At 35.4% G+C, this 24503-nt stretch overlaps 1 protein-coding gene across 1 annotated transcript in view; it reads left to right on the top strand.

Annotated features, from left to right (window-relative positions):
* The window catches only part of LOC131679493 (uncharacterized), a 116159-nt gene extending 91656 nt beyond the window's left edge, over positions 1-24503 (top strand). Inside the window, exons 15-19 of the mRNA XM_058960229.1 lie at positions 500-799; positions 866-1129; positions 22822-23007; positions 23483-23729; positions 23938-24503. Coding sequence (XP_058816212.1) covers positions 500-799; positions 866-1129; positions 22822-23007; positions 23483-23729; positions 23938-23998 — 1058 coding nt within the window. The 3' untranslated portion in view covers positions 23999-24503. The remainder of the gene's footprint in view (positions 1-499; positions 800-865; positions 1130-22821; positions 23008-23482; positions 23730-23937) is intronic.

Genomic DNA, 24503 nt, shown 5'->3' with positions numbered 1-24503 from the left:
ACAGAAGCGGCATAAACTTTATTCTATCCAAATCAAGCGCGGTGAGTGCAAAAACTTTTACGAAGTGATCGTACACAACACCTTCACTTACACCGCACAAGAGCGCAGTACATTCGTCAGAATTTTTACTCACGAGGTACTGCCACCGGTGGAGGCGGTAATATTAGTCAAACTTTTTTCCTTCTTTATTTTCATTCAACGCATAAAAGTCTAAGAGAGTAGCTGCGCGAATCGAACTTTTAGTTTGAACTTACGCGCCAAACGAGTTAATCGATTTTGGATTCACGCGGTTTAGCAGTTACCAATTCGGTAATGTGGAAAACGTGTTAACAACTATGTGTGCATGCATGGATTGAAAAATCAAATAGACTCATTCGAGGAATGAAAAGTATGTAAATTAAAAGTGAACTTATAAACGTCTTTGTGAGAATTTCCAACAGTGTCTAAATCAGAACATAAACAAAACACTGCAAACATCGATATGAATAATCAATTGCAGTGACAATGCGAAGTGCACACACGAAATCCGTTATCTGCTGTTTCCTAGTGATCCTGTTCCACGCCAATGCGCGGGAATTTAATATTGGCCCGTGCAATTTCCAGTATCTGGAACCATGTACCGCTGACACTATCGAGTTCTATCTGTTCACCAGTGACAAACCGCGGGATGCTCCAATGCTGTTGGACAATATCGATCCCAAAGTACCGAACCGAATTAATCTCAACTATAGGAACAAACTCATCGTGCACGGTTATGGGGGAAACATAGATTTCAACGCAACAAAAATGATTCGGGATGGTTTGTGTCACAATGTAAACTGTATCCAATAGGCGCCTGTTTGAACCACAATCACTATTCTTGCAGCCTATCTGAAACAACCGGGCACCAACGTTCTAGTCGTAGACTGGGGAAAACTCTCCAAACTACCCTGTTATCCCACGGCAGCCTTCAACACCAAACAAGCTGGGGAGTGTACGGCGACATTCCTAATTGGTCTCAAGGCCAATCATCCGGAGTTCAGCTGCCAGGACCTACATGCCATTGGTTTCAGTCTGGGTGCTCACGTAGTCAGCTTCACCAGCAATGCGTTGGAGAAATCGATTGGCATTAAATTCAAACGGATTACAGGTTCTCTATTTGCCGCTTTGGCGGTATGAAAATATTCAAGCCGGCATCGGTGTACTCTTGCAAGATGTGTATTTCTACGTTTTCTTGCTGTACACCGCTCGGGCAACGCGTCATATAACTTATAAATTTAGCTTCTGTAGTATTGCTCTAGCACTGAACGCCAGCGAGGCCGGGGAAGCAAATTCGCATTACTAACCGTACGAGTCACTAAACGATTACTTACCTCAAGCCACAGGGTAATGGTCTACTAACGGGACTGTGCCATCAAAAGCTGGTCAAACTGCTATGTCCAGCAGGCAATTACACGGAGCTACAGTGATTTTGAACTTTTCAAGTGACCTACTATAGAAGTAAGATCTCATCAAATGCAACACAAAAGAATGTTTGAAAGCTGCTATATACCCCCAAAATCTTGATTTATAGAAAAAAAAACTATATTCTGGGACCTTCAGCACAAAAAATTAGGTAGCCGATTTTTGATAGTGCAACAGTTCGAAAAATAGACCTTTCCTGCGGTATGATACATTATGCTGCTTTCTAAAAATTATGCGATTTTGGAACCACGATATAAATAAATATAAATCGACCAAAAATTTATTCCGCGACATTTTGATCATCAGAATCGATCTAAAAATGATGGTCTTATTTCATTTTTCATTTTTACTGTGCACAGTGTTTTTTTCGCCAAAAAAGAGTAAAAAATTATGCAGGGGAAAACGGTAAAGTGGACAGCAATGAGGTCTTCTAGGATGATTTATGATGATCCAAGCAGTGGCTAGCCCTGGGACTTCTCCCGAAAATTTTCAACTGGCTGCGAAATTTTAAATTAGTTTGAATTTTACATTAGTTTCAAACCCAAAATCTTTTCAAACCAAATCTGACCACCAATACTGGTTTTATTAAATGAAGTTTTTACGTATTACGTATTGTACAATATTCATTTTAAAATCGAAATTTCGGACCCAACACAAAATTTTTTTCTGGATCCAAGACCTTGCAGCTTGAGATCAGATATTTGTTTCAGTTTTTTTAAAATATGAAAAACAAGATAAAGGCTTCTGAAAAATTTAATAACTTGTTTTTGTGAACAACTACACTGAATGTCAAAAATCTCTATTTATAGTACACTCGTAGATAAACTCATAGATAAACAGAATGTTCCAGATACAGTGAAGACCCGATTTTATCAGCACCCGATTTTATCAGCCCCCTCTTTTATCTACCCCCGATTTTATCAGCTTTTTGACGCAATTTTATCAGCTTCATATGAAAATTGATAGTTTGATGGGCTCTTGTAGACGAACCAAATTGAATTCGAGTAAATCCTTTCTTGAGCATATTTTTCTTATCTTAGAGATCCGAAATGTGCAAAAAAAATAATTTTTTTTTTAAATTTTGTACTGTCAGACCCCCTTAAGGGAAGTTTAAGCTAAATAATCAGGAAAGGCTATGAGGCTATATTGAGGGACTAAAGAAGAATATTTTATGAGCTTCGGTTTCTTAAAAAGAAAGAAAAATGTAAGTCCCGATTTTATCAATGTCCCGGTTTTATCAACCTAAAATTCAGCAAGGGGCTGATAAAAACGGGTCTTTACAGTACTTATTTATCTTGTCAAGATACCATAGTGCATTGTGCTGCGCTGCAATGCTAATCATTAGACTGGCTCGAGGTTGCATGGAAAACATTAAAAATAATCCCAATCAGCGAGCACAGCACCTTTTGAGTTTTTTTTTTGTAGTCCCAAATGACTGTACAAATTATGGAATCGAATGGTTGCTCCTCGGATAAGCGGATTGCGTTTAAAGTTTGTATGGAAATTAGTATGCAAAAATTCAATTCTATTAACCACATAAACTTCACCGAAAACTGTAACTGGATATGATTTTTTATACCTTAAAAGGTAGAGGAGTTAAATTAAGACGGCGCCGGTGGTTGAGTGGTAAGCGTGACCGCCACTCATTCCAGTTGGCCTGGGTTCAATTCCAGCCGAGGTCGTTGAGATTTTTCTGAGGTTAAAAAATCGGTGGTCACGTCTTCCTTCGGAAGGGAAGTAAAGCAGTTGGTCCCCAGTCCATGAAATTGGTGGATCGATATCTAGTCCAAGTAGTGGAATCACCTCTCTGACGTCGGTAAAGAAGAAGTAGATCCAACTTCTATACTCTTACTAACAAAAATATCCTCCTCCCGTGATACTTGTGGAGTGCGCAGTAGTATATACGGCCTCTATCAAAAGCAAGTATCGGACTAACCATTCCTTCCCTTTCCTTCCGCGATCTACGTTCGGGCCTGGCCGGAGCCGGTATTGATAAAAAACACTTTAGGATTACCATGAGTTGCACATTGAAAAATGTTTCGCTACTCCCAAGCATAATTGTTTACTGATTCCCTGTGCAACTTCAGCTAGTCCCGATCGATAACGGAGTAGCAGCCAGGGGTGGTCGCACAAGCTCAAGCTCAAGGTAGAGGGGTTAAATTAATTGCAGAAATATATTAATTCTGTCAACACTGCTCATGTACCACCATAGGAACTACGCTTAAATCCTAAATATATCAGAGCCGGGTGGGTCATCACAAAGACTAATCGTTCAATTTTTTTCAAAATTATGTAAAAGTAGTTGGGAGATCAAAACACCGATTAATTTCACCAAACAGTGAGATCGAACTATTCCCATACTATTCATCACATGTGTTACTTGCATTTTCGCAATCAATTGCCAAGGTTTGGAGATACCATTCTTATAAATAAGCTGTTTTTTATTCGAAGCGTCATTGGGAAACTTTCCTAGTATCAGCAGAAACTTTGTATTACACTTGTAAGGACTAAAAGTTCGTATGGAATCATTCTGCGAATTGAAATTGATATGCGATTAGCATAGCCTTACTAATTTTAAAGAAGGAACCTAAAACAATTCACAGAATAATATTTCGAATACCAACTTTAAATACTAATACTGACACACACTGAGATTCAAACAAACGACAGCTTATTTGTGTGTCTTGTATCTATCATCAGCCAATGCACACTGAATGTGCGAAAGCAATAAAAGTTTGATAAATGCTATCAGAATAACTCAATCACACTACTGTTAGGAGGATTGGGTTGGTTTTTGACTTCCCAACTAAGTTCACGTGATTCAGTAAATCATTCTGAAATTGATTGTCGATGACACCAAGTCTTTGTGATGAACATATTCTAAGATATTTAGAGCGACCCTTACACGTTCAATATTTTTGACAATACTAGAGAGTATTAACAAAAGTATTGTACTTGTAATGGACATAAGATGTATTGACGATATGGATTTCAAATGGGATTGAAATATTGTAACAATATCGTTAATACTATGTATTGACAAAAAATTGAACGTATACCCGAGCAGAAGAAAATAACTTCAGAATACCAATCTCAGGTATACTGCACCCAATACTTGAACACCCCAATAAGGTATTGAAAAGCCTTGCATAAGAGGTAAAATACCTTAAATAATAACTGAGACGTGTACTACGAATAACTAGTTGATAATGAAACGAGTTATTATAATACCTGAATAATAACAAAACCTTTTCAACCTTCCAATAACAAAATTCACTGTATGGAGGTATATATTAAGATATTGATTTGGTATTTGTAAAAATAACTGGAATGCATAAATAATACTAAAATAAAGTATTATACCACATTGAGGTATTATGTAGGTATTGAAGAATGTTTCTTCAATACCTGCTTAATACCTCAATGAGGTATTAATAATTAATTAATACCAGGTTTTGGTATGATACCAGAAAATAGTATGCTCGGATTATTAACCAGTTATTTTCTCCTGGTCGGGTAAGGGCCGCATAGGATTCAAACGTGGGTGTGGGGGTACATTTGCAGTGTTAACGGAATTATTTTAATTTCTGCGATCAATTAAACTCTTCTATCTTGAAATCGTTACAACAGTTATAATTTTCGCCAAAGTTATTAACCATTTTCTAGATAAACTTATTACAGGGATGGTTTTTCAGTTTGAATGAAATAGCGATCTGAACGTGTAGAGATTCAAAAAAGATGGGTGGGTAATGTCTAGGACATAACCGGAGTGTCGTGACTACTCGTTTGACTTGTAATTCAAATCGAATGATACTCAATGAAATATGTGGGAATGTTTCAAGTTATTCTTTATAATAATTATGGTGGTTTTGAAAAGAACCTTTATTGTTGGCGTCTGCGTTGATAGGGGATGCGCTGGATTCTAAGCTGGTTGAGACATTCATTCATGAAATGAACAATTTTCTTGCTTTGAAATATCAATGTTAAAATCTCTCGAAACAACCATCGGAATCTTTTTCGTACAGAAATGAACACACTTAGCAAAAAACTAGGAGCGGGTAATGTCCGGGACATAACCGCGATGATCATATTCTTAAAATTCTTCTTGTATCTCTTTCAAATGGCTAAATTTTACGCATTAAGTTCGATTCACCGGGCTCAGCGAAATTTTCCTGGGGATCCCGTTCGTTAGTATATTCAGCAAAACAATTTTATTACCGAGTTCTCCGCATTGAATACAGGTCAATAATTTCATATAATGATTTCAACAAGCAGACAATGTGCATGTATGACAGGTGGGAGTGTTCTGAAGTGGTTTTAGTGGAGGTAACAACATAAAATCATGTATTGGACATTTTACAATGATTCTCCTTAACCCTGCAAAACCACGGGGTTGGCAGCAGAGGGTTAAGTTGTTTGGAAGAGATGACAGTTAATATATGATAACTAAAAATATAAAATTGTTCTATAAATTGCAAAGTTATTGCCGCGTTGACCTGAAAATTTGTCATTTCATTCATAAAGGAACAAGCATTGAAATTATGTCAATTTATGCTTTGCAAGATTTGAAATAACTTCGAAGTGTGGTCACGACACCCCTGTTATGTCATATACATCACCAACCCATCTTTTCATCATTCGTTTTGGTGTAGCTTTCGCTTAGTGGCAGAGTTGCGACATTCACTGATTTTCTTGGAAGGATTTGCAAAAACCTTCGGGTTTGTAGATTAGAAAAACATTTTCTTATGATTCACTGGTAAAAGTACAGAATTACCAAGCGCAAACTTAATACTAGTTAATAAAAGAAACTTTCTAATTAAATTCTTTTTCCATTTTGCATTCGTCCTGATAAGGACGGTTTGTCTATGCTAATACAAGACGGGAATCTTTTAAAACAAACATACGATCTTTCCCCTTTCGCAGCTCACACCGAATGAGCACAGTTTTCATCATGGTGTTCCTATTTATAGACTTTACAATGCAGATGGAAGGCCGTCCTTTTGTTCGATAAATGAAAATATTTTCATCATTCGTTTTGGTGTAGCTTTCGCTTAGTGGCAGAGTTGCCACATTCACTAATTTTCTTGGAAGGATTTGCAAAAACCTTCGGGTTTGTAGATTAGAAAAACATTTTCTTACGATTCACAGGTAAAAGTACAGAATTACCAAGCGCAAACTTAATACTAGTTAATAAAAGAAACTTTCTAATTAAATTCTTTTTCCATTTTGCCTTCGTCCTGATAAGGACGGTTTGTCTATGTTGATACAAGACGGGAATCTTTTAAAACAATTCAAACCTTGCCGACGATTGTTTTTACTGCGTACATACATCTTTCCCCTTTCGCAGCTCACACCGAATGAGCACAGTTTTCATCATGGTGTTCCTATTTATAGACTTTACAATGCAGATGGAAGGCCGTCCTTTTGTTCGATAAATGAAAATATTTTCATCATTCGTTTTGGTGTAGCTTTCGCTTAGTGGCAGAGTTGCCACATTCACTAATTTTCTTGGAAGGATTTGCAAAAACCTTCGGGTTTGTAGATTAGAAAAACATTTTCTTACGATTCACAGGTAAAAGTACAGAATTACCAAGCGCAAACTTAATACTAGTTAATAAAAGAAACTTTCTAATTAAATTCTTTTTCCATTTTGCCTTCGTCCTGATAAGGACGGTTTGTCTATGTTGATACAAGACGGGAATCTTTTAAAACAATTCAAACCTTGCCGACGATTGTTTTTACTGCGTACATACATCTTTCCCCTTTCGCAGCTCACACCGAATGAGCACAGTTTTCATCATGGTGTTCCTATTTATAGACTTTACAATGCAGATGGAAGGCCGTCCTTTTGTTCGATAAATGAAAATATTTTCATCATTCGTTTTGGTGTAGCTTTCGCTTAGTGGCAGAGTTGCCACATTCACTAATTTTCTTGGAAGGATTTGCAAAAACCTTCGGGTTTGTAGATTAGAAAAACATTTTCTTACGATTCACAGGTAAAAGTACAGAATTACCAAGCGCAAACTTAATACTAGTTAATAAAAGAAACTTTCTAATTAAATTCTTTTTCCATTTTGCCTTCGTCCTGATAAGGACGGTTTGTCTATGTTGATACAAGACGGGAATCTTTTAAAACAATTCAAACCTTGCCGACGATTGTTTTTACTGCGTACATACATCTTTCCCCTTTCGCAGCTCACACCGAATGAGCACAGTTTTCATCATGGTGTTCCTATTTATAGACTTTACAATGCAGATGGAAGGCCGTCCTTTTGTTCGATAAATGAAAATATTTTCATCATTCGTTTTGGTGTAGCTTTCGCTTAGTGGCAGAGTTGCCACATTCACTAATTTTCTTGGAAGGATTTGCAAAAACCTTCGGGTTTGTAGATTAGAAAAACATTTTCTTACGATTCACAGGTAAAAGTACAGAATTACCAAGCGCAAACTTAATACTAGTTAATAAAAGAAACTTTCTAATTAAATTCTTTTTCCATTTTGCCTTCGTCCTGATAAGGACGGTTTGTCTATGTTGATACAAGACGGGAATCTTTTAAAACAATTCAAACCTTGCCGACGATTGTTTTTACTGCGTACATACATCTTTCCCCTTTCGCAGCTCACACCGAATGAGCACAGTTTTCATCATGGTGTTCCTATTTATAGACTTTACAATGCAGATGGAAGGCCGTCCTTTTGTTCGATAAATGAAAATATTTTCATCATTCGTTTTGGTGTAGCTTTCGCTTAGTGGCAGAGTTGCCACATTCACTAATTTTCTTGGAAGGATTTGCAAAAACCTTCGGGTTTGTAGATTAGAAAAACATTTTCTTACGATTCACAGGTAAAAGTACAGAATTACCAAGCGCAAACTTAATACTAGTTAATAAAAGAAACTTTCTAATTAAATTCTTTTTCCATTTTGCCTTCGTCCTGATAAGGACGGTTTGTCTATGTTGATACAAGACGGGAATCTTTTAAAACAATTCAAACCTTGCCGACGATTGTTTTTACTGCGTACATACATCTTTCCCCTTTCGCAGCTCACACCGAATGAGCACAGTTTTCATCATGGTGTTCCTATTTATAGACTTTACAATGCAGATGGAAGGCCGTCCTTTTGTTCGATAAATGAAAATATTTTCATCATTCGTTTTGGTGTAGCTTTCGCTTAGTGGCAGAGTTGCCACATTCACTGATTTTCTTGGAAGGATTTGCAAAAACCTTCGGATTTGTAGATTAGAAAAACATTTTCTCATGATTCACTGGTAAAAGTACAGAATTACCAAGCGCAAACTTAATACTGGTTAATAAAAGAAACTTTCTAATCAAATTCTTTTTCCATTTTGCATTCGTCCTAATAAGGACGGTTTGTAGATAACTATGTTGATACAAGACGGGAATCTTTTGAAACAATTCAAACCTTGCCGACGATTGTTTTTACTGCGTACATCCATACGATCTTTCCCCTTTCGTAGCTCACACCGAATGAGTACGCTTTGCAGCCTTCGATGTTTTGGTAGCATTTTTAGTGGCAGTTACTACCGCCTTTTCAGTGACTGCGTTTCTTAGCCTTTGGCTTTTTGGACTTCTCACCGCCACCACCTCCACCAACGTTTTTCTTCTTCTCTCCGATGGTAGCTGATTTGATTGGTCGTCCGATGCAGCTTCTCGCGACCACGCACGTCTGTTATGCACTGCGTCTTACACACGTCTGGCTTTGAGAAAAGCTGCGACACCCCTATTTATAGGTTTTATCATTAATGTTGATTCTCATTTAAAGTAGTTTTTGAACTATTTATATTTTATATAGCAAACAACGTATCGGTAGCAAGCGTTGAACGTTTTCCTTCCGATTTATGAAACAAGATTGGCAATCCGTTTAGTAGAAGAAAAGTTTTTAAGGTTCAAATTGTACGTAACGCTTTCGCTAATATTCACTACTATCGCTTTCTCGCTCGTTCTCGTGGCGTGCATGGGCCTTTCCTTTCCGTCCGGCTTCTAATGGCATAACCAAAACTAATATGCCGGCTTTCCCCCACCAACTGCTCTCGTCAAGCAACCCAATACGAATAATCATAGGAACAAACATGTAGTGGACCTATATATAAACTTTTCATTATTTTATTGTTCGGTTGCTGCACAATATTGACGGCTGTGTGCGGGATGGGCTGAAAATTTTCACTTTTCCGAGTCGTTTTCGAAAGATTATTCAAAACACTATGTTTCCGTTGATAATGAATGTCCTACATATTCCAAAATTTAATACAACATTGGTACAAATATTTTCGACAAAATGCCGAAGAAATTGATTAAATCCATTCAGTACAACAAAAGATATAAGCGTTCAAAATCTTACATCATTTTTCTTCCGAAATTTTGAAAAGGGGCCCCTATATTGAAAGGTAAGTCGTTAGTCACGACAAAAGTTGTGTTATCCCATATTAATTGCCATACAAACTTAAAATGCAATGCGCATATCCGGGGAGCAACCAATCGCCGCCAAAATTTACACATTAATTTGGGGCCAAAAAAGGAACTCAAAAAGTGCTATGCTGGAATATGTCATATGTTGAGCCACCCTACTGATCATAGTAGCGATACCGCATAAACCACTTCAGAGTCATGAAAGTGAGTGGGGAAAAATGAATAACGCCGCTATTTATCGATAATTGATAAATAAAATATCGTTGAACGCGGAATTAAATGAGGAATTCCACGAAGATCCGTCCGAAAATCTTTAAAATCGTGACCGACTATCTTAGAGTCCGATGAAACTTTACACGTTTCACAGGAATGGAAGACTAAACATTTTCCACAGTCAATAATATTATTTTGACTCAAGAGCAATTCTTGAAAAGAGCGTGAAATTTTCTACATGTAGCATTTCACAAAAAAAATTAATCAATTATCGTATACTATACAACAAATCAATCTGAGAATGAATTACACGGAATGAATACTTCTGCACGACAAAAATATGCACTGAAAAAAATGTGTCATTTTGCACAAAACCTAAAATTCATGTAAAAATTGAAATTAAGTACAAAAAAACATTTTTTTTGTAATGTTTTTATATTTTTTCAACAAAAACCTAATGAGAAAGGAAACATTTTGAATGTGATTGTATGATGGAGAACATATCGGTAAACAAGTTTCCTAGCGATAACTTAATACATGTTTTCAAATTTCATAGTAATTCTGACCATGATTTCAAATCAAAATGCATTTAACAAAAATCTTCCAATAATGCGATTGTTATCGAGATATTTGAAATGTTGCTTCAACAAAAACAATTAATTCGTGTAATTCGTGTAAATATATGAAAAATATAAAAAAATGTTTTTTATTGCAATTTAAACTTTAAACATAAATTTTTATTTTTGTAAAAAATAACATAACATTTGTTTCGGTGTATATTTTTTTCGTACAGAAGTATTCATTTTCTATTACTCGTTCTCAGATAGTTTTGCTGTATTAAATACTGTAGTCAAACAAAAAAATTGTAAATAATGCACACATAAACGTCTAAGCCCTTTTGTAAAATTGGTCTTGTATCAAAATATTGCATTTGCCAGAGAAAATCATGGAGATTCAAGAGCCGACCACAACTGCAAGGTTTCGTTCGAATCGGTGATGGTCATATTTTGTCATGGAATCCCTCAAATGTTCTTCCGAATTATCATTCGAACCATTGGCATATTTTGCATGGAAAAATCGCAAAAAATGACAATTTTTATATGGAAATTTCCAAATTTTACAATATTACTTACAAATAGCCTAATATAGCATACCGTTGGAAAGATCTATTTTCATTCTTAACTGTTGAAAAATCGAAATCGACTGAAAAATGACAACGTAGCTAATTTTTTGGTCCCGCTGGTTCCAGAAAACTTTTTTTTTTCTAAAAATCAAGATTTTAAGGTTATATTAAACCGGTTAAAGATGGTTTTGTGTTGCATTTAACTAGAACTACGACCTATACTAGGTCACTTGAGAATCATTATTTTTTTGCAGCACCGTGTTATTCAATATGTCAAGATCGTTTGTGAATATACAATTGAACCAAATTTTCCAGCTAGTTGCTAATTACTAGTTCAACTAATCATTGCTGTTTAGCTTCATCCACATTACATTGTATTTAACTTTTCCCAATTTATTTTTTAATTGAATGTTCTACCGATCACCTTTAGAATCACCGCAGACAAATAACATTCCTCATCTCCATCGAAAACTGTCAATTCTAACTCCATCCGTCAAAAGTATCAAGATCAACCAATGTCACCAAATTGAGACTGCAGTGCACATACTTTCATTATAGACAAGGTTATGGTAATTTTACGGGGTCAGTATATGCGCTGGTTTGATTCCGAATTGAAGTTACAGGGACAAGGGCTTACAAGGGCGCATGATGCTTTGTGGAACTCGCCCCGCGTAATGACAGTTATTGATTTTATTTTAAATTAACCGTAAGAGACTCGGTATTGCGGCACAAAATGTATTGCGAAAGGGCAACCCGTTCCGCAAGAACGATTAAATCCATCTGTCCGAGATAAGGAAAGTTGATTTGATCACTAAATATATTCGCACATGTTGGGCTAACAAAGTGGTTGAATATAGCTAATCCTTTGGTGGTGACCAATATAATTTTGCTACTGAAAGTATTTTGATTTCAAGCTTTGCATAAAACAACGTTTGTTATCAAACAGTGGCGTAGCCAAGGGAGGGTTTTGCGGGTAACCCCCAAATTAAAATTAATTTGAGTGAACAAAAAAATATCGATGCAGACTCATTGAATTAAATATTAAAATTATAATTATTTATAGCTTCAAATTTCCGGTGGGATTCGAGAAGTAAATAGTAAAATTCCCAGCAAATCTCGGGCATGCAGAAAAAATAATATAATCTTGAAAACAAAAGAATAAATTGAAAAGTTTTCAAACCCGATTGATTGTACATATATCCTAAAAATAATTGTCAAAAGTTATCCATTTGGTGGACGGCACATCATTGAATCATTTGATAAACCGTCACTCAATTTATACAACATCAACTTCTTTAGGATTTTGGATATATGTATAACCTAAATTATGGTAATCACGATTACGGTGAATACGATATCCTGAATGCAGCTACTGGAGTTACTATCCAAAATTGTAATTCGTTGCAGAACATTTCTATGAAATTTAATCTCGAGCACCTTCTTTGTTAATCTTGAATGAAAATATTCAGCTTTCGTTTCCGTCACAGTACACACAGAAAAAAAATTAGTAAAGATAAACAAATTTTGGTTTTAAATAACAATTTTCCCGTTTGATATAGTGACAAACAAGATTCAGGTTTGATTCAATCAATACTGTTGGTTGAAATTAGCAACTAATTCATTTGTTGGCTTTTCAGTAGTTTCAACAAATATTTCGTTTGAAACAACAAAATCATGTTAAGTTTAACCGAACAAACAAGTTTGAAGGAACAAAAACAAATCTTTTGTATCAACCAAAGGAGAGAACAACTCAAATTTAGTTGAAATTAAACAAAGATTCTGTTGGTTTTTAACAAAGGGATCAGTTAGATCTAACAAATTTTATTTTGATTCAACAATGTTTCTATTTAAAATGTAAACAGAAGTATTTGTTGAACTAAACCAAATACATGCTTTTGAAAAACGCCCATTTCAGTTTGAACCAGTCATTCGCCACGTTTTATATTAAACAAAACGTTTTGTTGATTCAAAAAGGCCTAATTCTTCTGCCTGTTGGGTCAACATCACTCCGAATTAAGATGGAATCAAGATCAAATCAATCGGATAATGAGAAAGTTCTACCATCGATTCCCTGTTACGGACGAGTATACGGATTGCTTGATCTTAAGGCCATCCCAAAATACTGCATCTTTGCAAACAACATTGAAAGATTTGAATACGTAGAATATTGGACAGATACGGCGTGCTGTACTTCTTTCCATACATCTAAATTCTCCGTTCGTCAAAAGTATCAAGATTAACCAATGTCACCGAATTGAGACTGCAGTGCACAAACTTTCATTATAGACAGTGTTATGGTAATTTTACGGGGTCAGTATATGCGCTGGTTTGATTCCGAATTGAAGTTACAGGGACAAGGGCTTACAAGGGCGCATGATGCTTTGTGGAACTCGCCCCGCGTAATAACAGTAATTGGTTTTTTTTAATATTAACCGTAAGAGACTTGGTATTGCGGCACAAAGTGTATTGCGAACAGCAACCCGTTCCGCAAGAACGATTAAATCCATCTGTCCGAGATAAGGAAAGTTGATTTGATCACTGAATATATATTCGCACATGTTGGGCTAACAAAGTGGTTGAATATAGCTAATCCTTTGGTGGTGACCAATATAATTTTGTTACTGAAAGTATTTTGATTTCAAGCTTTGCAAAAAACAACGTTTGTTAGCAAACAGTGGCGTAACCAAGGGAGGGTTTTGCGTATAACCCCAAAAAAAAAAAATTAATTTGAGTGAACAAAAAAAAATATTGATGCAGATTCATTTAATTAAATATTAAAATAATAATTATTTATAGCTTCAAATTTCCGGCAGTTTTCAGCTTCCCGAGATTCGAGAAGTAAATAGTAAAATTCCCGACAAATCTCAGGAATACAGAAAAATAATATAATCGTTTTCTTGAAAACAAAAGAATAAATTGAAAAGTTTGCAAACCCGATTGCGCATATATCCTAAAAACAGTTGTCAGAAGTTATCGATTTGGTAGACGGCACATCATTGAATCATTTGATAACCCGTCACTCAATTTATACAACATCAACTTCTTTAGGATTTTGGATATATGTATAACCTAAATTAAGGTAATCACGATTGCGGTGAGTACGATATACTGAAGGAATTACTATCCAAAATTGTAATTCACTGCAGAACATTTCTATGAAATTTAATCCCGAGCACCTTCTTTGCTAATCTTGAATGAAAAGATTCAGCTTCTACAAGGTTAGTATGCAGTTATTTCCAATGAAGTGAAAAACGGGATATATCGAATCCGTTTCCGTCACAGCATAACTCCGAATTAAGATGGAATCAACATCCAATCATTCGGATAATGTACGAACTATACAGCGATGAGTAAGTTCTACCATCGATTCTATGCTACGGACGAGTATACAAATTGCTTGATTTTAAGGCCATCCCAAAATACTGCATCTTTGAAAACGACACTGAAAGGTTTGGATATGCGGAATATTGGACAGATATGACGTTCTGTACTTTTTTCATTACATCTAAATCCTCCGTCCATCAAAAGTATCAAGATCAACCAATGTCACCGAATTGAGATTACAGCGCACAGCCTCTCATTATAAAGAGTGTTATGGTAATTTTACGGGGTCAGTATATGCGCTGATTTGGTTCCGAATTGAAGTTACAGGGACAAGGGCTTACAAGGGCGCTATGTGGAACTCGCCCCGCGTAATAACAGTAATTGTTTATTTTTAATATTAACCATAAGAGACTAAGTACAGGTGCACAAAACGTATTACGAACAACAACCAGTTCCATGAGAACGATTAAATTTATCTGTCCGAGAGAAGAAAAGTTGATTTTATCACTAAATGTATTTGCACATGTTGGTGTAACAAATTGGCTGATTATGGGTAACCATCTGGTGACTAGTACAACTTCAGTACTGCAAGGATTTTGATATCAAGCTTTACATAAAAACGCACGTTATCAAATGTAAATACTACGAAACGTATTTTTCCCAATATTATCTGTCCCCTTTAAACGGGTTTAGCTATTTAGAAATAGCATGATACAAATGTAAAAAAGTTATATCCTACCATTTTGCACCGCATCGCAGTGGTTTCACCTTAGAACAATAGCGATAATAAATATGGATCATTCCACGTCAGATTTACAGCTAAAAATTTTATTCCTGCCAAAAATGTTTTTGGACTTCTGAAGATAATAGAATCGAACATTTTTTCACCACTATTCGATGTATGAAAAAATATGAAATAACAAAAGTTGCATTTGCGCATTAATTTGTCAAAAAAAATCAACGAAAAAATTTTTTGTTTAGCTTATTTATTCTGCAATTACTAGAAAAAATTTAAATTTTTCGAAAGCATAACTAAAGATTATTCTTTAAATTTTGGAGTGGATCTCAAGGTACTTTGGGAGATATTACAATTACAATTACAATAAGGCAATTTTATACTAAAATCCCTGTAATAGTCTAATTTTAATTGAAATATTTCGAAAGGTAGTTCGAGATCCATTCTGAAATTGTTACACAAACTTCTCAGTATGATTATAAATGTTTTCAAAAAACACATGAAAAACTCGCAAAGACACCGAGAATTTCATGTTATTGTCTCAAAATCTTCAATACATATTCCTCATAAAACAACATAATGTAGCTAATTGTTCGGAAAGTCTATTTTTCTTCATTCCAAATTCCAAATCTTTTGATGCCGAGGGTCCCAGAAAATGTTTTTTTTTTGCTCTAAATCAAGATTTTGGGGTACATTAAACTGGTCAAACGAGGTTTTGTGTTGCATTTGACTAGACTTACAATCTATACTACGTCACTTGAAAAGTTTATTAAAGGTTTGTTTTTTGTAGCACTTTTATAAGACAATCAAGAAACAAAATCTTGAAATACTCATAAAAACGGATCTTGACATACTAAAATCAAACATTTTTTATCAGTTTTTATCTACATTCCGAGACACAATATGCGATCTCGGCACACTTAAGTATGTGTAATTCCATTGCATTCCCTCAGAAAATGTCATAAGTGTTCAAAATCGTTTACTCCTGTTTTTACTTCTAAAGTTTTGAAACGTTATCAAACCACTTGAAAAAAATACTAGAATTTCTTGATCTTAGAATAAGATATATACAGAAACATAAGCGATTGAATACTGGAAACTGGACTTTATTGGGAGATTTCGAATTTGTTGAAAACCACGTATAAGTTTTTGACCCCGATTTTAGCTGAGATAACGAAATTTTCATCTTAAACCTTCATCCCCCCATTTTCTGGGACCCTCGGCATCAAAAAAATTGGATTTTGGAAAGAAGAAAATCAGTTCATCTAAATCATTCTACAGATACTATCAAATCTCGATAGTTACAGAGTTATTGAACTTTTCAAATTAAAAAATTAAAGTTAAATTAAAAGAGTATACTTTTTATAGACTTTTTTTAGATCTGTTTGAAAGCTGACAAAATTTGCCACAAAATTAGGATATCTGTCAGTTAGTAAAATTAAGTATCGTTTTAGAGGCGAAGTAGTCAAAATTATTTTTGTTACTGTTTTTGTTTATTTTCACATAAAAACATTATATATATATATATATATATATATATATATATATATATATATATATATATATATATATATATATATATATATATATATATATATATATATATATATATATATATATATATATATATATATATATATATATATATATATATATATATATATATATATATATATATATATATATATATATATATATATATATATATATATATATATATATATATATATATATATATATATAACAATTATTATTCAAAAGGTGAGTTTTAAGACGATCTATAGCATATTCTTCAACATCGTATTCCTATCTCTATTTATTTTTTCATTTCTTACAAAAGAAAGCTAAAAGATTCGCTACAACTTCATAAACTTTTTTCGAAGCTCAGACGGTACAGTTTCATATAGGGCAGTGGTTTTCAACCTTTTTCGTTCCATGTACCCCTTTCCGAATATTGATACTTATCGTGTACTCCTTTAGTAAAAATGGCTAACTACCCTGTCAGAAAAGAAAAAAATGAATGAACGCCATAGTATTTCAATTTGAACTCTGATCCCGAACTCATTCAGGCAGCATTTTTATTCTTAACTCACTGAACCAAAAGTTTCCTACAGGAATGCTAAAATAACAAGTTAAGCTTTTATGAACGTGTCCACTGGAAAACAGACAGAGAAAGAATCACCGGAAGGGTGAGAAGGAAGAAACGGTGAAAATTCACCTTATTATTGGAAACACTGAGAAAAGATATGTCCTCAAGCAGAAATCAAACCTGCGATCTCCCAGTCTCTCGTTAGGTGCATTAACCAGTTGTTGGTTTTAAACTGTGAAGTTCCATTTCATTTTTTTTGCTAAACATCCTTCACAAAGACTTCGCTTGAACCCTAAACCCCTGCCATCATTTGGATTTATTCTGCTGCCAAGTCTAGTTCATTTCATTTCATTTTTTACACTGCAAAATTCGGCTACAATGTTTTCAAAGATTTCTTTGCAACGAATTAGTTGGAACCCTAAACCCTACCATCATTTGGATTTGTTCTACCAATTCAGGTTTGGTTGAAAATTTCGATTAGCTTTCCCAACTCCAAAGATAGGGATAACAAATATGCGCCTAATTTTTTTTTGCGCTTCTATATACTTTTTTTACTTTTTCAAATCTTACTTTTTTGCTTTGACATCAGATCTCGACAATTGATGCATTTTGAAATCATCTGGCATCACAATAAAATTTTTGGTGCAATTTTTTTATAATTTGTTTTTTTGCGGTTTCCGGAATGATACATATTTTATGTAATAAGCATTTTATATAAAACTTTTTGTGAAAATTTTAAATGAACCATTTTTATTTATATTTTCCCTATAGAACATCCCTAGTTACCCATACAAACTTTGGGTTTTAACTAAACTGACGTCTCATTCCAATTTTTTTTTTTTTTTTTTAAATTAAGGCCCAGGGGTTTCCTGGGACCCCAAACTTTCGCATTTTCTTCATTCTGCTCTAATGTTTACCAGTATTATGGTAGTGTTATGGTAGTATTATGTACGTAGTATTATGGTAATAGAACCTTTGATATTGGCGTTGATTTTGATAGGTGATTCACTAAATTTGAAGCTCGTTGGTCGGTACTGGATGACTTCTGTATCTATGTTCAGGCTCATCTGTTGTTCATAAATGTGATTCTGACATGATTGGTGTAAGTCGTTATAATTTTACCATGTGTTGTATATTACAGGTTACAAATGACGAATTTCGTGCCAACTCGAACAAATGTTGGCAGCACCCTCTCAGATTTTAAGGGAACTTCGCCACATGTATGCATATTTTGTTTTTCCAAAAATGATCTAGACAGTCTTTTGAAAAGGGTCAAACTTTTTTTACAATTTTTTTCAAATGGCTATAGTCTAAAAATGACAAATCCTACCTAGGAGTGATTTTTACAAAATTAGTAAAAATTTTGAATAAAAATATTGAAATTTTTTTACCTCGATTCCTACACTGAAAAAAATCGATTTTAAAAATTTAAAGTCGATTTACAGAAAAACATCTTTGATTTGCATGAAATTGTGTTCCAAAATAGATAATTATGTTCCCTACCTACCGTCAAAAATTCAAGTTGGGCACTTTCAACGAAAAAAAGTTATTTGAAAACACTTTTCCTTGTCCTATCCGTGTCTCTGGATTATGGACACTAAACTTTAGATTCTGGACTCTTCACTCTCATCGCTGGATGATAGACTCTTGGCGCTGGCCTCGAATTGCTGTACTATGCTCTCTGGACTCTGAACCATGGGCTTTGGTATCTGGGGTCTTGATCCTTTACTCTGGAATCTGAACTCTAGACTTTGGACTCTGAACTTTAGTCTCTGGACTCTGAACTCTGGTCTCAGGATTCTCGTCTCTGGACTCTATGCTCTAGATTCTGAACTTTGAACTCTGGATGCTGCACTCTTCACGCTGTGTTCTGGACTCTGGACTCTTGTTTTGAGATTCTGTGTCATGGACTCTGAATTCTGGCCTCTGGGTTCTGGACTCTCTGCTCTGGAGTCTGAACTCTTGCCTCAGTATTTTGAGGTAAGTACTTCGGGCTCTGGATTCTGGTCTCAGAGCTCTAGACTCTGGCCACAGTAATTAGGGTTGAGGACTCTGGGCTCTGAACTCTGGACCCAGGATTCCCGACTCTGTTATCTGCACTCTGAGCTCTGGATTCTGCATTCTTACCTCTGGATTCTGAGTTCTCACCTCGAGATTCTGGACTGTAGACTATGGTCTTTGAGCTATGGGCTCTGGATCTTGATTCTGTACTTTGGAGTGTGATCTGTGGATTCTGGACTCTAAACTATGCACCCTGCACTCGGGACTCTGGATTCTGGCCTCCGGACTGTGGGCTCTCTCCTCGGAACTCTGGGTTCTGGTCGCTGGGCTATGGAATCTAAACTCTGGATTCTGGACTCTGAGCTCTCACTATTTTGGATTAGGGACTCTGGGCTCTGGACTATGTGCTGAGGACTCTGGGCTCAGTATTTTGTGATAAGAGCTCTAGACTCTGGTTTCTGGTCGCTGGGCTCTAGACTCTAGGTTTTGGACTCTGTACTCCGGCATCTGCACGGAAAACCGATTCATCACAATTTCAACTAAAAAATTAGTTGAGTTTTTGGTTTCGTCTAGTTAATATTTGGGCGAACTAAATTTTTGTTGAAAACAATAATCCAACGTTGTTGGTTTGAAGCTGTCTGTTTCAGTCTGGACATGAACGTTTCAGCCTAGCACAAAACTTAAAAAGCCTACCTGAGCTAAAGCTTGAAAAGCTTGTCTCAGCTTGTAACGCTTGTTTTAGTTCAAATACAATTGCATATGCCGTTACATTACCTTTTCAGCCAAGACACAAACGATTGGAATTCAACTAATCTCATTGTTGAATTAAACTGCTTCATCGTAAAATACAACATACGATATTTTAAACGTTTTGTTTCACCGACTGACGGATGAAGGTATGGAATTAAATTGTTGAAATACTCCGTATGCCAGTAATCCACACGTAAATATAATATAGAGTTATGTTTCTCATAATGTTATCTTTTTATAAACTGCACTCTTAAATGCGACGAAATAACCAAAGCTATTTAAGGATTGTTGGTAATTGATTGATGATTTCAATTTTAGATGAAAGGAATAATTTTTATTTCTTTTCTATTTAGTCAGCCAGCACTACAAAAAAACTTCATACTTATTCCAGATCTAGTTTGGAATCTCAAAAGATGAAAAATAATTATCGTATTGCATATTACATATTACATTTGTTAATAATTGAAATTTTACTATATAATCGACTAAATCCGAAATAGAATGATTTTGCAAACTTCGACAATACTTTCAACTTTCAGTATACATGTATTGAAAAAAATGTCAATCAAAATCATTCCTGTATTGAAATATTTTTAAAGAAAAACTAGGTAAAACCAAAATGAAGTCAGTTGAATTTCTGATTTTTGTGTACTGGTTCAGGTAGTTGCGTCCGGGCTAAAACAAGCTTTCCAAGCTGAGACAAGTACCTACCTGCATAACCGTTATGCCCAGCGTGTATGAATATACTGTCGCTACCTTGATGTATTCCAGTAAAGTGTGCATCTTGGCTACTTTGCTGTCATTTCGTATGATGTGCGTCTTGAATCAAAATCAATAATTATTTTCAATAACTATTATTTGAGAATCTCGCAAAATTAAGAGAAAATTTAGTTACGTTTTTCATTTTTCTGTTAAAATCAACTAATTAGGAAAACAAGAATTTGTTTTGTTATTTTTTTCATCGAATGGTTTTCAGTGTGAACTCTGGACTCTGAAATCTGCGCTCTGGACTCTGAACTCTGCACTGGGAATTCTGGATTCTGGACTCTGAGCTCTGTCTTTGGAACTCTGGGTTCTGATCGCTGTGCTATGGACTCTGGACTCTGCATTCTCGACACTGAACTCTGGATTCTGGACTCTAGACTCGCCTCAGTATTTTGGGTTAAGCCTCGCGATTCTGGATTCTGGTCTCCCTACTCGGGACTCTGGACTCTGGGCTATGGAATCTGGAGTCTGGGTTCTCTCCTCGGGATTCTGGGTTCGGATCTCTGGGCTTTTCCCCCCGATAAAAATACACTGGAAAAATCAGTTTGGACAAGGAAAAGTTTTTTCAAATAACTTTTTTTCCTTAACAGTGCCCAACTTGAATTTTTGACGGTAGGTAGGGAACATAATTACCTATTTTGGAACAAAATTTCATCCAAATCAAAGATGGGGTTTTTGGTAAATCGACTTTAAATTTTTTAAATTGATTTTTTTCGGTGTAGGAGTCGATTAAGTATTTTTTCAATATTTTTATTCAAAAATTTGACTAATTTCGTAAAAATCACATCTACAACATTTTTTTCTAAGATTTGTCATTTTAGACTATAGCCATTTGAAAAAAAATTAATTAAAAAAAAGTTTGACCCTTTTCAAAATACAATGTAGATCAATTTTTGGAAAAACGAAGTATGAAAAGTGACTTTTTGTGATAAAGTTTTCATGTACAGAAAGTTTCGTTAAAATCTGAGAGTGTGCTGCCAACTCTGAATACGATTTGGCGCGAAATTCGTCAAATTAAACCACCAGATCAATCAAACAAAGTTCCGTTCGTGTGTGTAAAGTTTAACCTTTCACAGCAATGTGAAAAGTACCCGATAAGCTTTGCACAGAGCTACGAAACGGGTACCTTCTGATCAATCTGTTGCTCGTTCGGAACCTAAGCAACGAATGGTAGAAAACTAACATACGGGACCTATGAAGCTTCTCATTCTTCGATTGGGTCTCTTAGGCACCCGGTATTGACGGCTCTGTCTAAAATAGACAGCAAAATTTCACTTTTTCCACATCGCTTTCGAAAGATTTTCTGAATTCAGGTTTTACAAATCATGCAAACTTCAAAATTTGATACAAAATGTATGTACATTTTTCCGACTGATTTCTGCAAACATGGTGCAAATTTGTAGCATTCAAAAACTCTACTTGCTGTTTCTTGAGGAATTTTGAAAAGAGACCTCAATATTGAAAGTTACGTCATAGTCATTATAAAATAAGATGACATGTTTTAAAAAAAAAAAATCTCAATTGAAAAACATTATCAAAAAAACCCTTTAGTTCTAACGTTTATCTTAGATATATTTCTCTTCAATGCTGACATTACTTGCATCTTTACTCACTCATAACTACCTGTGGCGAAAACAATAAACCACAAATTTTAAATGGTTTTCTTAAGCAGGGTTTGCGAAAGATCCATCAACGTGAATGAGCCAAGTAAGTTATGTACCTGACATTTCTTACGCTACTACCGGTTCGGTTTTTTATTCAAGCTCAGAGCACCGTTGCTACTAACCACTAACATGCACATATAGAATGGTAGCAACAGTTAACGTCAATGTCAGGATAAGCTGCAGCAACCACCGGTGATGGATACTGATTTCAATCAACACGTTCATTTACGGAATTAATAATTAGCAAATGTCATAATTTTTAACTAACAAAAACATGCACTCACAGGCCTCGATCCCGCTTTGCCGTTCTTTGCTACTGCACGTCCGCAATCGAAGCTGGACCTTACGGATGCTGACTTTGTCGATGTTATACACACGAATGCGGGTGTTTACGGAAAAATCGAAACGTGTGGTCACGTCGATTTCTACATAAACGGAGGACAGAGTCAGCCAATGTGCGAGAAAACCAACAGTAAGTATGCATTTTCAATGATGTGTGTGAATTATTTAAGTAAAACAAATTCATCGAAGGTAGTAATGTATCAAAGCTGTTAAAATATGAAAACCCTTGTTTGACAGCAAATTGATCCAAATCCGGTAAAATTTTGAAACGATCGTAAAATCTAAACTACATAATTAGTGCATTTGACACTTTGGTCGGTCCCATACCACTAAACTTGTGTTAGCAATCATATGGCTTTGAACTCTATGGGAACTATCATTAAAATTAACTTGACCTGGTACACAAATGTTAATTTGTAAACGTTACTGGCACATACTCGCAATAACGATACATACTAGATTGATGAAACGAGGAACCTTGACGATCTCATTTACTAAATTCGCTACACAATTATTTCTCTTCCTTTCTCGATCGCTAACCGGTACTTCTGGCATGCGTCCGAACATCGATACAATGGAAAAAAAAAACGGAACCCGGCGTACAGATCAGCCCCTGTGCAGCCATATGATGGCCGCCGTCTACTTTGCCGAGTCGATCTCCAGCAAGCACGGCTTCTGGGCAACGAAATGTAGCAGCTATTTCACATACTTTTTCGGCTTCTGCCGGTACAATGTTAAGCAGAAACAGCAGCAACCGACCATCGGCGATAGCCAGACCCAGGAAACGAGCTACAGTGAAAACAATTTGTTCGATAGCAATCGAATACTGATGGGCGAGAGCTGTTCGAATACGTGAGTAGAATTTATCGCCGGGCGAGCAACGGTTCAATTTTTGTAACCCGTGTATCTACCTGCCTAATACTACTTAATGTTCCGGTGCGCGTATCGTGCAAAGCATTCTTGCGCGATCGCGACCAAATTTCACCCCCACCCAATTTCTATCGGCGAATTGATTTTCATAGCACTTTTTATAATTTTTTCTTTTCCGATCGCGAACCAGCGCCGAAGGAGTATATTTTGTACCGACTCGCAAAAAACCACCATACGCTATGGGTTTCTGAGAAGACTGTACAGAAATTGCACATCAACCGCCGAGTGAACGATTTTCAAAGTGGAACTTTGCCATATGCGTGGTATACATAGTTTACAGAACATTCCGTAAAATGACTAATTTTGAAATAAGCGGAAAACAGTAGAAGGATAGAGTTCACTGTCACGTTAAACTACTCGATGCCGATTTGTATACTGCTAGGCGATTGGTCATGAATCTAAATGTCTAATGTTATCAAAATGATCGAATATAGAGCGTTCAGTCAATTGTCACTATACAAAAATGATAATTTCTTCATTACTATCAGGTACATAAAAAAGCGATTAGGCAAAACGGTTACTATTTTAAGCTATCAACCATACAAAGAAAAATTGTTACCATTATTTTATGTTATATATTAGGATTGGTCAACGATATGCTATAGTAAGGTCTACGGATATTTGATATTAAATTATTCTTATTTCATATTCTGATTGACCTAGTTCAAATTCATATGTGCATTTATACAGTGAAAA

Source organism: Topomyia yanbarensis, chromosome 2 (assembly GCF_030247195.1).
Source record: "Topomyia yanbarensis strain Yona2022 chromosome 2, ASM3024719v1, whole genome shotgun sequence".
Taxonomy (NCBI): Eukaryota; Metazoa; Arthropoda; class Insecta; order Diptera; family Culicidae; genus Topomyia; species Topomyia yanbarensis.
Note: the sequence above shows the minus strand (reverse complement) of the source record. Positions and strands in the feature narration are given on the sequence as shown.